At 47.1% G+C, this 16,072-nt stretch overlaps 1 protein-coding gene across 4 annotated transcripts in view; it reads left to right on the top strand.

The window, feature by feature from the left end:
- The window catches only part of KIF17 (kinesin family member 17), a 41,656-nt gene extending 26,119 nt beyond the window's left edge, over positions 1-15,537 (top strand). The window contains exons 10-14 of one of the 4 annotated variants that reach the window (XM_054009245.1): positions 1,145-1,376; positions 6,713-6,971; positions 10,298-10,368; positions 12,406-12,526; positions 14,452-15,537. In XM_054009245.1, the coding sequence (XP_053865220.1) occupies positions 1,145-1,376; positions 6,713-6,971; positions 10,298-10,368; positions 12,406-12,526; positions 14,452-14,648 (880 nt within the window). In that variant the 3' untranslated portion in view covers positions 14,649-15,537. The remainder of the gene's footprint in view (positions 1-1,144; positions 1,377-6,712; positions 6,972-10,297; positions 10,369-12,405; positions 12,527-14,451) is intronic. The other 3 variants (XM_054009248.1, XM_054009247.1, XM_054009249.1) reach the window with 3 other exon arrangements.
- The last annotated feature ends 535 nt before the right edge of the window (positions 15,538-16,072 follow it).

The raw sequence follows: 16,072 nt of genomic DNA on the forward strand, positions 1-16,072 counted from the left end.
TACTGTTTAGCAAAGCAGGATTCAATTGGGCATTAAACAAAAGCTGCTGAGGGCTAAATTGTTTCATATCAAACTCGAGCTATTGAGACAGGAGGTCCAGTGGCGCAGAAAGAGCCAGTTTCCTCTTGAGGAAACCTGAGTTCTTTAGGAATGGGTTTGCATGCTCTGATCGAAGAAAAGACAGTTCAGAGGATAGTATCATCACAGGTCATGTCTACTCTGGCATTCTGTCTTTATTGGCCCCCATTGGCCAGCCTCTGATAGACCAGCAGCAGTGCAAACCCCTGTGTAGAAAAAGTGAACGGCTGTAAGGTACAGTTTACGCCAGGTTCAACCAGGATAAGCTCCACCAGTGTGAAGAGTGACTTAGAGCAGTTTACCCTCTCTACACCAGTGCAATTACACGAGGGGTTGGCAACCAATGTCTCAAATCCTCAGCATAGGCAAGGGATTGTAGTAAAAATATCCTCCTGTGCACAGAATATTCAGTAATTCAGTGCAGGTACCTATTTCCTCATGCTGCATGGGCATCAATTTGTTGTGTGATTCACAGAAGGGCATTTGTCTTATCGTCATGGCAGATATTTCCCTGCCTTTCAGGGGCTTCACTATTGACCTGAGGTCAGCAAGAGACCAAGCCTTTGATGTGGCAGCCTCTGCGTATGGAAATTGCTCCCTTTACTACATCTGCTTTAGCCCACCCACTGAAAATAAATTACAAACGATTAGGTATCCTAATCCTGTATCAGTCTTGGGGCTAAACAGCAGGTTTCAAAACAAAGAATAAGGATTAGGATGTTAATTTAAAAAAAAATCTCTTTCACTTCATAAATACAGGGCCATAAATGGCAAGATTTCTAGATATACCTAATGGTGAATATATTCAGGATGTATGTAAAGATACATACACTGAGCTCATGCTTTGGTGAACATCACAACACAAAGTAAATCTTAAAACAGAGGCTCCCCATCGTCACTCACCTCTTAAATCAACAAATCTGAATACTCACTTCAACAGAAATCACTGTCTGTTTATTGTATCTTTTAAAATGTCTCTAGGCAGTTGCCATGGAAGTGTATCATTTGCATATGTGCAGATGTTCCTTTATGCTACAGATCTAAGAAATGTGTCCAACTCTTCCAGGCTGCACATGCTGGAACAACAGGTGGTTGGAGGAGAACAGGCCAAAAACAAGGACCTGAAGGAAAAGCACAAATGTCGGAAAAAATATGCAGATGAACGGAAGAAGCAACTGGTGGCAGCTCTGCAGAAAATTGATGAGGACAGCAGTGACTGGGTCCTGCTCAATGTCTATGACTCCATCCAAGAGGAGGTGCGAGCCAAGAGCAAGCTGCTGGAGAAGATGCAGAAGAAGGTAACCCCTAAGAAGCAATTAACTCTTGTGTAGAGCTAAGATTTGGGGAGCATCCGTGAGATTACTCTTGGAGGTGCCCCTTACTCTTATCCCTCTATCCCCTCATCCGCCTTTCCTCCTTCACCTTCATCCTTTTGTTATAGTAATGAGACACTCCAGTCAGCATGACTCTGGCATCTCCGTGTCTCTCAAACTGATCCTAGTTAACTGACAAGACATGTTAGACATGGATTTTGATTATTTTAGCCCCTTGATAATCTTAAATATTAAATTATCCTCACTCACATCAAAGCCTCACAATTTCTAAAAGTAAGAATAAGATTTTTTTGCTTGGGGAGAGCCCAAAATTGCCACTATGTTATTCCACCTCAACATAACACAAAGTAGAAGCTGTAAATCAAGTGGCCTACTTTTGATAGCGATATATGCCATACTTTGAGCCAGCCTGGATAGAACAACAGACAGAGATTCAGGAGAGCTGAATTCTCTACTTGGCTCTGCTGTTGACTCATGTGGGCAAATTGTTTCCCCATCTGTAACTGAGAAGAAAGATTTTCACTCACCTTGGTAAAGATCTTTGAGAGCTGCAGAGGACAGTGCTATCCAGGCGTTGTGTTGTTATGATTTGTACGGTTACTCACACATATCTATAACATGGACAGGACTTGGGATCATTGAGAATGGTCATGGTGAGCTGTTGCCCATCTCCTGCTTTGTCCTGCTTTGACCTTCAAACTAATAAATTGGCTGTGTGCGTGTGTGTGAGAGAGAGAGAGAGAGAGAGAGAGAGAGAGACATTATTCTCTCTAGTGGCACAGCTTCTTACATTGGCACAGCTGAAGTGGGGGGGCACATAGAATCATAAAATCACAGAATATCAGGGTTGGAAGGGATCTCAGGAGGTATCTAGTCCAACCCCCTGTTCAAAGCAGGACCAACCCCAACTAAATCATCCCAGCCAGGGCTTTGTCAAGCCTAACCTTAAAAACCTCTAAGGAAGGAGATTCCACCACCTCCCTTGGTAACCCATTCCAGTGCTTCACCAACCTCCTAGTGGAAAAGTTTTTCCTAATATCCAACCTAAACCTCCCCCACTGCAACTTAAGACCATTACTCCTTGTTCTGTCATCTGGTACCATTGAGAACAGTCTAGATCCATCCTCTTTGGAACCCCCTTTCAGGTAGTTGAAAGCAGCTATCAAATCCCCCTCATTCTTCTCTTCTATAGACTAAACAATCCCAGTTCCCTCAGCCTCTCCTCATAAGTCATGTGCTCCAGCCAGGGGCGGCTCCAGCCACCCACGCACCAAGCACATGCCTGGGGTGGCAAGCCGCAGGGGGCGGCCTGCCGGTCGCCATGAGGGCGGCAGTCAGGCTCCCTTCGGTGGCATGCCTGCAGGAGGTCCGCCAGTCCCTCGGTTTCGGTGGCAATTCGGTGGCGGGTACGCTGAAGGCGCAGGACTGGCGGACCTCCCACAGGCGTGCCGCTGAAAGCTGCCTGACTGCCGTGCTTGGGGCAGCAAAATACATAGAGCCGCCCCTGGCTCCAGCCCCCTAATCATTTTTGTTGCCCTCCGCTGGACACTTTCCAATTTTTCCACATCCTCCTTGTAGTGTGGAACCCAAAACTGGACACAGTACTCCAGATGAGGCCTCACCAATGTTGAATAGAGGGGAATGATCACGTCCCTCGATCTGCTGGCAATGCCCCTACTTATACAGCCCAAAATGCCGTTAGCCTTCTTGGCAACAAGGGCATACTGTTGACTCATATCCAGCTTCTCGGCCACTGTAATCTCTATGTCCTTTTCTGCAGAACTGCTGCCTAGCAACTCAGTCCCTAGTCTGTAGCAGTGCATGGGATTCTTCCGTCCTAAGTGCAGGACTCTGCACTTGTCCTTGTTGAACCTCATCAGATTTCTTTTGGCCCAATCCTCTAATTTGTCTAGGTCCCTCTGTATCCTATCCCTACCCTCCAGCATATCTACCACTCCTCCCAGTTTAGTGTCATCTGCAAACTTGCTGAGGGTACAGTCCACATCATCCTCCAAATCATTAATGAAGATATTGAACAAAACCAGCCCCAGGACTGACCCTTGGGGCATTGCGCTTGAAACCGGCTGCCAACTAGACATGGAGCCATTGATCACTACCCGTTGAGCCCAGCTTTCTATCCACCTTATAGTCCATTCATCCAGCCCATACTTCTTTAACTTGCTGGCAAGAATACTGTGGGAGACCATATCAAAAGCTTTGCTAAAGTCAAGGAATAACACATCCACTGCTTTCCCCTCATCCACAGAGCCAGTTATCTCATCATAGAAGGCAATTAGGTTAGTCAGGCATGACGTGCCCTTGGTGAATCCATGCTGACTGTTCCTGATCTCTTTCCTCTCCTCTAAGTGCTTCAGAATTGATCCCTTGAGGACCTGCTCCATGATTTTTCCAGGGCCTGAGGTGAGGCTGACTGGCCTGTAGTTCCCCGGATCCTCCTTCTTCCCTTTTTTAAAGATGGGAACTACATTAGCCTTTTTCCAGTCATCTGGGACCTCCGCCGATCGCCATGTGTTTTCAAAGATAATGGCCAATGGCTCTGCAATCACATCCGCCAACTCCTTTAGCACCCTCGGATGCAGCGCATTCGGCCCCATGGACTTGTGCTTGTCCAGTTTTTCTAAATAGTCCTGAACCACTTCTTTCTCCACAGATGGCTGGTCACCTCCTCCCCATGCTGTGCTGCCAAGTGCAGCAGTCTGGGAGCTGACCTTGTTCGTGAAGACAGAGGCAAAAAAAACATGGAGTACATGAGCTTTTTCCTGTCACTAGGTTGCCTCCTTCATTCAGTAAGGGGCCCACACTTTGCTTGACTTTCTTCTTGTTGCTAACGTACCTGAAGAAACCCTTCTTGTTACTCTTAACATCTCTTGCTAGCTGCAACTCCAAGTGTGATTTGGCCTTCCTGATTTCACTCCTGTATGCCTGAGCAATAGTTTTATACTCCTCCCTGATCATTTGTCCAATCCTCCACTTCTTGTAAGCTTCTTTTTTGCGTTTAAGATCAGCAAGGATTTCACTGTTAAGCCAAGCTGGTCGCCTGCCATATTTACTATTCTTTCTACACATCAGGATGGTTTGTTCCTGCAACCTCAATAAGGATTCTTTACAATACAGCCAGCTCTCCTGGACTCCTTTCCCCCTCATGATATTCTCCCAGGGGATCCTGCCCATCAGTTCCCTGAGGGAGTTAGTCTTATTTTCTGAAGTCCAGGGTCCGTATTATGCTGCTCTCCTTTCTTCCTTGTGTCAGGATTCTGAACTCGACCATCTCATGGTCACTGCCTCCCAGGTTCCCATCCACTTTTGCTTCCCCTACTAATTCTTCCCGGTTTGTGAGCAGCAGGTCAAGAAGAGCTTTGCCCCTAGTTGGTTCCTCCAGCACTTGCACCATGAAATTGTCCCCTACACTTTCCAAAAACTTCCTGGATTGTCTGTATTGCTCTCCCAGCAGATATCAGGGTGATTGAAGTCTCCCATGAGAACCAGGGCCTGTGATCTAGTAACTTCTGTTAGTTGCTGGAAGAACGCCTCGTCCACCTCATCCCCCTGGTCTGGTGGTCTATAGCAGACTCCCACCACGACATCACCCTTGTTGCTCACACTTCTAAACTTAATCCAGAAACTCTCAGGTTTTTCTGCAGTTTCATATTGGAGCTCTGAGCAGTCATACTGCTCTCTTACATACAATGCAACTCCCCCGCCTTTTCTGCCCTGCCTGTCCTTCCTGACCAGTTTATATCCATCCATGACAGTACTCCAGTCATGTGAGTTATCCCACCAAGTCTGTTATTCCAATCACAATCATGCTTTTGATGCTGAAGGAATTAGGTATCTGTCTTCATTTGACTGTGGTTCATTATAGCTATGAATCAGAAGACATATAAGCAGTACGAATTGCACCCAAAAATAATTGCAAATGCAAAATTGTGCCCATCAAAGTGAGGCCATTCTGAAAACCAGACCCTCTGACAACATGCAGCTTTAAAGATATAGTGCTTACCTACCAAAGGGCCTCCAAAAACATGTGTGCACACAGGCCCGCTGACAGCAATTCCAGGCTCCAGGGTAGAACAGTCAATGGGCACGCATGTACAAGCCGCGCCCGTGCAGACACGGTCCGCCTGACATTTGGGTGGTGCTGTGCCTGCGCTGGCTGGTGCCCAGCGAACTGCCAGCTGCGCTGCTGGGCATGCTCTTCCAGCACGGCCAGGGTTTCCACCTGCCTGCCCTGTAGGGTTGCCAACTGTCTAATCACACAAACCGAAAGACCCTTGTCCCGTCCCCTGCTCCTTCCCTGAGACCATGCCCGTCATGCCCCTTCTCCAAAGCCCCGCCCCTGCTCACTCAATCCCCCCTCCCTCTGTTGCTCACTCTCCCCCATCCTCACACACTTCCACCAGACTGGGGCCGGGGGTTGGGGTGCAGGAGGGGGTGTGGGGTGCAGGCTCTGGGAGGGAGTTTGGGTGCAGGAGGGGGTGAGAAGTCAGGCTCTGGGAGGGAGTTTGGATGCGGGGTACAGACTGTAGGCTGAGGCAAGGGGTTGGGGTGCAGGAGGAGATCAGGAGGTCAGCGTTTACCTCGGGCGGCTCCCAAAAGTGACCAGCACACTCCTGGCAGTGGCTTCTAGGTAGGGGGCCCAATGTCCATCTAGTCCAGTAACCTGTCTACATTAGGGGCCAGCACCAGATACTTCAGGGGAAGGGGCAAGAAAGCCTGGTGTAGGCAGATGTGGAAGAATCTGCCCCTAGAGGAGTTCATCCTAATCCCTAATAGTTGGTCAGAGATTTGCTTGAAACTTGAAGCCTGGGGTTTTACATCTCTTCCCATTTTTTTAGTATATGCTAGTGTAATTCTGAATATTCTTGACGTCCATATAAATTCCAGCCCCTCATAGCAAAATTCTAAGTTATTTATTCCCACAACTTCATGTGGCAATGAGTTCCACATTCTAATTGCACATTGTGTGAAGAAGAGTTTCCTTTTACCAGTTTTGAATTTGCCACCTTTCGATTTCATTGAATGTCCTCTTGTTATTGGGTTATGAGACAGAGAGAATAGAAGTTCCCAATCCACTTTCTCTGAACCATTCATGTACAGTATACTTAGATCATGTGCTCTCTTTATTAGTCTCCTCTCTAAAGTAAACAGTGCAGATCTTTTCAAACTCTCCTCATATCTTTCTTCCCTCTTCATATCTTCCCCCTAATCATTCTTGTTGTGCCAGTCATCTAGAGTTCTCTGTTCTCATCACAATTAACCCTTTCCTTTTGGTGACCTAGCTGCGAGCTGCTGAGACTGAAATCAAGGACTTGCAGTCAGAGTTTGAGTTGGAGAAGATTGATTATCTTGCCACCATCCGCCGGCAGGAGCGGGACTGCTTGCTCTTTCAGCAGCTTCTGGATCAGGTGCAGCCCCTCATACGGCGTGACTGTAACTATAGCAACCTAGATAAGATCAGATGTGAGTCCATCTGGGATGAGGACAGCGGCTGCTGGAAACTCCCAGAGCTTGTCCTTCAAAAAACCAGCCTTCCCGCAGGTAAGAAAGGCATCTGCATTGTACTCCCCATCCACGCAGCTTATCTCTGCTCACTAGCATGGCGATGTGTATCGCATTCGCTTATAAACCCTTGGTTTGGCTCACGTGTACAGAATAGGCTGTAATCTTTCTGTGGGAGCCTGGATGATGATCTAGCTCAGGGGTTGGCAACGTTTGGCATGCGGCTCGCCGGGCCAGTTTATTTACCTGCTGACGCGGCAGGTTCGGCCGATCGCGGCTCCCACTGGCCCTCCTGGGCCAATGGGGGCAGCGGGAAACAGCACGGGCGAGGGATGTGCTGGCCACGGCTTCCTGCCACCCCCATTGGCCCGGGACAGCGAACCGCGGCCAGTGGGGGCCGCGATCGGCCAAACCTGCCGCGTCAGCAGGTAAATAAACTGGCCCAGCCCGCCAGGGTGCTTACCCTGGCGAGCCGCGTGCCAAACATTGCCGACCCCTGATCTAGCTAAATGAGGACAAAGCATCTCTTATTGGGACTTCCTGACTATTTATTTTGAACAGGATGTCATTGATTTGAGTGATAGTAGGGAATCTTGTGTTAAACCACACAACAGTATAACCCATATCTGATTAAATATCATAAGCATCTCTGGGCCTTTAGTGGAGTGTTATTTGGTAACTGGTGCTTAACATAAAAATGTTGCCCTTCTCCCCATTCTTTTCCTTCAAGGACCTTGAAGCACTTTATGAGATTAATGAATTAGGCTTCACAAACCCTCTTCAGGTAGGTGGTATTAGACTGGTTTTAAAAGGGGGGAAACTGAGGCACAGAAGGACATGACTTCCCAATGTGCCATAGTGAGTCTGTAGTAGAGTGAGGTCTGGAACCCAGGATCCCAGATCCCCAGTCCTGTGTTTTTTATTTCATTCCCTTCTGTGTATTAGCTGCCTTAGCCCAATAGGTGAACCATTTTCCCTACAAGGTTGAAATATTCACTCCACAGACCTGCAGGCCCCATATGTAGTTGTACTGTGGTATGTAACCTATCATTTAAATCAGCTTCTGTACCCACTGGCTGGGAGGATAGCTAATGTGATGCCAAATTTTTAAAAAGGCTCCAGAGGTGATCCGGAAATTACAGGCTGGTAAATCTAACTTCAGTACCAGACAAATTGGCTGAAACGATAGTAAAGAACAGAATTATCAGACACCTAGATGAACATAATCTGGTGAGGAAGAGTCAACATTTTTTTGTAAAGGGAAATCATGCCTCCCCAGTCTACTAGAATTCTGTGAGGGGGTCAATAAGCAGGTGGACAAGGGTGATCCAGTGGATACAGTATACTTAGATGTTCAGAAAGCCTTTGACAAGGTCCCTCACCAAAGGCTCTTAAGCAATGTAAGCTGTCATGGGATAAGAGGGAAGGTCCTCTCGTGGATAGGGCCCTCCCAAATTCACAGTCCATTTTGATCAATTTCACGGTCATAGGATTTTTAAAACATAAATTTCCATTATTTCAGCTATTTAACTCTGAAATTTCACAGTGTTGTAATTGTAGGGTTCCTGACCCAAAAAGGAGTTGTGGTGGGGTCACAAGCTTATTGTATTGTTGTTGCGTTAGTGCTACCCTTACTTCTGCACTATTGCTGGCAGTGGCACTGCCTTCAGAGCTGGAGAGCGGAGGCTGCTGGCCAGGAGCCCAGCTCTGAAGGCAGAGCCGCCGCCGGCAGCAGCACAGAAATAAGGATGGCATGGTATGATGTTGCCACCCTTACTTCTGCACTGCCGCCTGCAGAGCTGGGCCCTCGGCCCGCAGCCCCCGCTCTCTGGCTCCCCAGCTCCGAAGGCAGCGCAGAAGTAAGGGTGGCAATATCATGACCCCCCTACAATAACGCTGTGACCACCCTGCAACTCCCTTTGGGTCAAGCCTTCCAATTTGGGAAATGCTGGTTTCCCCCATGAAATCTGGTCTTTTGTGCTCTTTTACTTTATACTATACAGATTTCATGGGGGAGGGGGGAAGACCAGATTTCATGGTCTGTGAAGTGTTTTTCATAGCCATGAATTTGGTAGGGCCCTACTAATGGATCAGTAACTGGTTAAAAGATAGAAAATAACGGGTAGGAATAAATGGTTAGTTTTCAGAATGGAGAGTGGTAAATAGTGGTGTCCCCCAGGGGTCAGTACTGGGATGAGTATTGTTCAACATATTCATAAATGATCTGGAAAAAGGGGTAAACAGGGAGGTGGCAAAATTTGCAGATGATACAAAACTATTCAAGATAGTTAAGTCCAAAGCAGACTGCGAAGAGTTACAAAGGGACCACACAAAACTGGGTGACTGGGCAACAAAATGGCAGATGAAATTCAATGTTGATAAATGCAAAGCACATTGGAAAACATAATCCTAATTATACATATAAAATGATGGGTCTTGAGTCATTGTGGATAGTTCTCTGAAAACATCCACTCAATGTGCAGCGGCAGTCAAAAAAGCTTAACAGAATGTTGGGGATCATTAGGAAAGGGATAGATAATAAGACAGAAAATATCATATGGCCTCTATATAAATCCATGGTACATCCACATCTTGAATACTGCATGCAGATCTGGTTGCCCCATCTCAAAAAAGATATATTAGAATTGGAAAGGGCAACAAAAATGATTGGGGGTATGGAATAACTTCTGTATGAGGAGAGATTAATAAGACTGGGACTTTTCAGCTTGGAAAACTGACAACTAAAGGGGGATATGATAGAGGTCTATAAAATCATGACTGGTGTGGAGAAAGTAAATAAGGAAGTGTTATTTACTGTTTCTCATAACACAAGAACTAGAGATCACCAAATGAAATTAATAGGCAGCAAGTTTAAAAGAAACAAAAGGAAGTATTTCTTCACACAAAGCACTGTTGATCTGTGGAACTCATTGCCAGAGGATGTTGTGAAGGCCAAGACTATAACAGGGTTCAAAAAAGAACTAGATGAATTCATGGAGGATAGGTCCATCAATGGGTCTCAGCCAGGAAGGGCAGGGTTGGTGTCCCCAGCCTGTGTTTGCCAGAAGCTGGGAGTGGACGACAGGGGAGGGATCACTGGATGATTACCTTTTCTGTTCATTCCCTCTGGGGCACCTGGCACTGGTCACTGTCGGAAGACAGGATACTGGGACCCAATATGACCATTCTTATTGGTAGTTGCATAAAAAGTGTAGTGTGAGGGTCCTTCTAGGCCCCCTATGGCTCAGTAAGCAGTGATCTGGGGTGTCTGTAAGCAGCAGTGGGGAACAAGGGGGACAGTCAGGAAAAGCTGGAACTGATTCAGTGCCGCTGGTCCTTTAAGTAATGCCTTTGTTCTCTCATAGCAGTTCCGTCACTGCCACAGACTAAGCCAGCCAGGAAGAGCTCCTCAGGCGAGAACGGAGAGCTGCTGATGGTAAGCTGCACTCTCCTCCGGGACTCTGCGGGAACCTTCTGAGAAGGGGCTATGTTGCTACACAGCTCGTCCTTCTGGAGGAAATAGGCAGAGGGCTGAGTGTCTCCAGAGGGACTCATACCCAGCCATCACTGGCATGAGAAGAAGGCTGGCAGGGCCTCAGAGGTGTGTGTAAAGCAGAGTAAATAGTGAAGCAGTGAGCTGGCCTCACAGTCCAGTGGCCAGTCAGTGGAGTGTAGGACCCTGGCCAGCAGGGCCTGGGAATGCTGGAAGTCCAGCCCCTGAAGAGGAGAGACAACCCAGGCCAGAATGATACACAACACAGCCCTAGAGTAGTTCCAAGACTAGAAGGGTAGTGCATTGGCTGTTCTCTGTGGGGAGCTGGGCTCAAGTTCCAGTTAATTAGTGGTATCAGATTCTTACTCTTGGGGGAATTCTGCGCATCTGCGGACGTGCAAAATTCATCAGTCTCGCATAATTTTGTATTTTCCAGCATAAAAAACATTCTGCCTAAGAAGTGCTGCAGTTCCACCTTTTACCCACCAGAGGCCGCTGTGGTGCCAGAACAGCCGGCTGCGTTCATGCCGGCTGTTCTAGCGCCACAGCGGCCTCTGGTGGGGAAAAAGGCAGAACTGCAGCACTTCTTAGGCAAAATGTTTTTTATGCAGAAAAATACAAAACTCTATGCTCAGTGCTGCAGAATTCCCCCCAGAATAGAGTTCATCACAGCACCTGCCCGTGGAGCCAGGTTAGACAGAGTGGGGCACACAGGGCTGCTGTGGGGGGGGTCACAGATTCGGGTCCAGAATGGCTAGTGGGGGGACCGCGTTGAGCCTAGGGATGCGGGAGGGGCGTGGGGATGAGGGGTGCGGGGACAGGGGCAGACGTGCCTGACTGAATGGGAGAGGCTTTGGGTCAGCCAGGGTCTGCATGGGGGAGGCTTCCCAACACCCTAACAATCCCCCCCCCCCCCCAGAGAAAAAACCTCCCACCCACACTTCACCCTCCAGGGTCATTCCTAGGCTCCTTCCTTTTCCCTCAGCTCCTCCGTAATCCCTGACTCCTCCAAGCCTTTCCACTGCTTCTGACAGGTCCAAGAAATCCGGTTCTGTAGTGTAATTTAAATGAATTACACAATGTTCTGTATTAATAGGCCTAGTAAGGAATCTATTTGTCAATAAAAAATTACCAGAATTTTTTTTTTTTTGGTCTGTATTGTTACAGACATACTTGCTGACAGATATTTTGAAACAGATTACCAAAATAATTGTAACTGGCCTGATTATATTGTGTTATTTTGACAAATAAAATATGCAGAATTTTCAAATATTGTGTGCAGAATTTTTAATTTTTTGCTGCAGAATTTTTAATTTTGGGGCGCAGAATTCCCCCAGGAGTAATCTTAGCTCCCCTTTGACAACAACAAAAACACTCCCTGCTTTGCTTGGCCTCTGCCCAGGGCACAGTGGCCTAGGACTAGGTTAGTTCGGCAAGTCTGGACGGAAGCTTATTCCCAAACTTCTGTGCGGATTATGAATCCTGACTCATGGCTCAATTGATTTCCCCCTCCTACCCAGGCAAGACCTTAGTCAATGCGACCAATCCAATTGCTTGTAGTAGTTGCTGTGGCCCCTACAGGTCCCCTTGGCAGGGCTTTTGGACAGTGGATTTGCATGGTTTGCAAACCTACTGGCCATGTACTGGTTGCAGCCATAGAGAGAGTTGCCAGAAAGCCATTCTGTGCAGCACATAGAGACCTGCCCCCCACCCCGTCCAGTGTAGCAGAATTGCACCTGTATCATTACATTTTGGACTTTGCTTACAGGTATTGGAGGGGGTGGCAGGATGTAGCCCGATGCCTGTCCAGATTATGTCCAAGAATGTGTGTTCTGCAGTGTTACTGTTGCCCGGGTTGGATCACATGTTCGATCACTTCATATTATCTCTAAGTCTCTGGCCCTAGCCCATGGAGTGGTGCTTGGCTGCTTAAGAGCTGGAGCTGAGGGGAGTGCTGCTCACAGCGTTTTGTGATCCCAGCAGGAAGAAGACCGCTACAAACTGATGCTGAGCAGGAGTGACAGTGAGAATATTGCCAGTAACTATTTCCGGTCCAAGCGAGCCAGCCAGATCCTCAGTGCTGATCCTATGAAGAGTCTTGGTAAATATCCCAACACTCTCCTTTCCTTTCCTCTGTGTGCCGGTATCTCCTCCAGTGAGGGTTCCATTCCTGGCAGGTTAGTCTGGAGGGATTTGTTGTTCCCCAGTCAAATAGCCTCTTTACTGGACAATGCAACCCATTCCTTTATTGGTGGTGACAGCCATTTTCCCCTCTGACAATGGTTCCCTAGAGTTGCTCTAGCAGACCAGATGTTGATAAACCTCCCTGTAGTGATTTGAATGATTTGCTTCCAGTGCTTGTAGCTTGGAGGTAATTCACGTTCAGCATGTCACCCTGACCAACACGTGCTGTCTTTTGTCCCTCCATAGGGTTGCCACTCACCCCAATTTTTCAGGGAATAAAGCACCAGGGGCTGGATGTTCTGCAGAAGCCTGTGTGTCATTCAGTGGTGCTGGTGATTCCTTTTTAAATTTGCCATGGACTTAGTCCTTGGTGACAAGTGCCCTCGCTGTGTCTGACTCCATTTGTTTTAGGGATAGCTAAGCTTTGTAAATGTACAGCGTGGGCCCATCTGTGCATTCAATGGGAGTCTCTTGCCGATCAGGCCCTCTGTTTTTTGGTTTTAGTTTTGGTTGGTTTTTTTCAATTAATTTTGGAACAATGGACTGAACTGCAGAGCTCTGCGGTCATTTCTGAACCAGCACACAGAAATAAATGCAGCTGTGGTTAAACCGATAGAGTCTTCAGGTCACTGGTTCCAAAGTAGACTAGATAGGTCTAACAAAAGATAACCACCCTGTGGTAGCCTGAGTGAAACAGATTTTTGTGGGGTTTCAGTCTAATTCCTGGTGAAGAGCTGTCTGCATAATAAAACCCACCACCACAGTTGGTGCTGATTGGCATCCTTGCTAGCAGAGACTGGATGGACTACACACACTCCCATCTTACCGTCAGAAATGTCCCATGAGCACAGGATTGAGGCACGTCGATGAGGGAGCGTGGAGAAATGTATCCAGTTACTTCCTCTTCTGTGAATGAAACCTATCACCCCTAGTCTCAGGTGCCTATCACGCTGCCAGCTGGGCCCTTCAATTACAGAGAATAAGCAGAAAGCCAGAACAAAACAGAGACATAATCAGCAATTCAACCAACTAAATGAGCTTTGCATTGTGCCATGGAAGTCATGAAACTCTGGCTGTGATGCACTTTCAAGGGGATGTGGGCATCAAATCTCAAATGTGGAGGCGGTCCGCTGAGAAAGCTCTGCCACTAGGCATGGGGTGTTTCACTCTCCAGGACTGTCAGTTATTAGTATCTGACTAGATACATTGCATATTCAAGTATCAGAGGGGTAGCCGTGTTAGTCTGAATCTGTAAAAAGTAACAGAGGGTCCTGTGGCACCTTTAAGACTAACAGAAGTATTGGGAGCATAAGCTTTCATGGGTAAGAACCTCACTTGCATCTGAAGAAGTGAGGTTCTTACCCACAAAAGCTTATGCTCCCAATACTTCTGTTAGTCTTAAAGGTGCCACAGGACCCTCTGTTACTTATTGCATATTCAGAAAACCAACCAGTGAAATGGTCAACTCCAGTCTGGAAGTTCCTTAATATGAGTAAATTTAAATGCAAAAATCTCTAAATTTCCTGACTGCCTTCAATAAAATTAATGGATAAGGTTTTAATGCAGCTGGGAACTTGTGGGGGAGGGATAGCTCAGTGGTTTGAGCATTGGCCTGCTAAACCCAGGATTGTGAGTTCAATCCTTAAGGGGGCCACTTGGGGATCTGGGGCAAAATCAGTACTTAGTCCTGCTAGTGAAGGCAGGGGGCTGGACTCAATGACCTTTCAAGGTCCCTTCCAGTTCTAGGAGATGGGATATCTCCAGTAATTTCAAATTTCAAAAAGCATTGCTGAGTCTTAACAGACCAAACATGTCGGTATATCCTGTTCCTTTACTCTACAGCCCATCATAACTCCCCTCCTGTGCTGAGCGCCCCCCTGAACAACACCACCTCCAGCATGGCACCAGTCTCTCCTTCACAGACCGTGGAGATGCCCCAGCCACGTCCTTTCCGCCTTGAGTCGCTTGACTTCACCACACCGTCCTCCAAAACAAAGCGCAAGAAGGGCAAAAACAGCTTCAGCAGCGACCCCTTCTGAGTGAAGTGGCCTCAGGTGAATACGGATCCTTCTGATTGTAGTGGCCTTCATGGACTCCAGTCCCCTGTGGCCCCTGTCTGCTCAGATTGCAGCAACCTACCTTGGCAGTTACCCTCTTAACGATGTAGCATTTGGTGGCAGCAATCCTCTTATCACAGCGGCTTTTGGAAGGGACAGTTTGACTTTCCTTTGAGTTTAGGGTCAGTGAAGACAAATGCTGCTTCCAGGGGTTTTGAAGTCTGTAATGACAACTCCAGGTTCAAGCTGGGGCTGGCACATTCCTCCGTTACCTGTTTCCCTGTTACGTGTGTGCAGCCAGCACCATATATTTAGTCTTCCATTCTGGTCACTGCCATGCCCAGCAGGTGGTGGGAAGTCAAACCTCTGTACTTGGACTAAAATCTTTAGGTGATGTGAGGAAATTCCTCAAAAAAAGCCTTAAAATCACTTTCCGTATTTCCCAATGCAAGTTTCCTAGACAGCGCTTACTTATTTCCTTTTGGATGTCACAGCCACAACTTGAGCTCATGCCCCATACAGAATTCTCCAGCCTTATTCCTCATTGCAATAAGACAGTGAGAGGTTCTGGCAGTATCACAACCATATCACAGCCATTTCTGCTTTTTCTTCTCTTGAGAAAGAGTCTGAAACTGACATCATTTCTGAGACACAAACTCTGTTCTCCAAGGAAATACAGTTTGCACATTTATTCCCTGACTCCTCTAGATCAGATCAGAAACTGCAGTTCAGTGAGACAGTGGAAGTGATTGCTCCTGTCCTTGTGTTCAAGATGTTAGTTTTGTACACTGTATGTTGACTGTTTATATTTTAGTCATTTATCTTATGTGCAGGACATCTGGTTAATGATCATAATACACTGCCTTTTAATGACAAACTCAGTCTGATTGCTGTTATATTTACAGTTCATGTTCCTTTGCATTTTTGCCAGATGTTGCATACATTGGCTACTGTCCCTGTAGCTGCAAAGCACTGGGTCAGGAGTGTCTTGCCCATCAGTTTTTGCTTCATAATCAGCAAAAGACACTGCCCTAGCTGTCCTAGACAGTGAGAGGTGACCTAGATGGCAGGGCATAGCTCAGAGAAGAGGAAAGGAACACATGCTGCAGCGTGGGTACGAGCAGTGGCAGGGGAAGTAAGCCCCTGGTGTTGGCAGATAGAGCACAGTTTACAGTCCTGCTAGGACAGTACCAGTGTTGCCTACTCTCATGATTTTATTGCAAATCTTGCAATATCTGGTGCTTTCCATAAAGCTCCTGGAGTCATGTGATTACATGGGACTCCACTTTATTTTAACAAGTAAGATTCTAACCTTCACAGTGGCAGGAGTATTGCTAAACCCAGATGTTCAAAAATCATGAGGTTGGCTTTCATAGCAGGAGATTATGTAAAAATAATAGATTGTT

This window comes from Malaclemys terrapin, chromosome 19 (genome assembly GCF_027887155.1).
Source record: "Malaclemys terrapin pileata isolate rMalTer1 chromosome 19, rMalTer1.hap1, whole genome shotgun sequence".
Lineage (NCBI taxonomy): Eukaryota > Metazoa > Chordata > Testudines > Emydidae > Malaclemys > Malaclemys terrapin.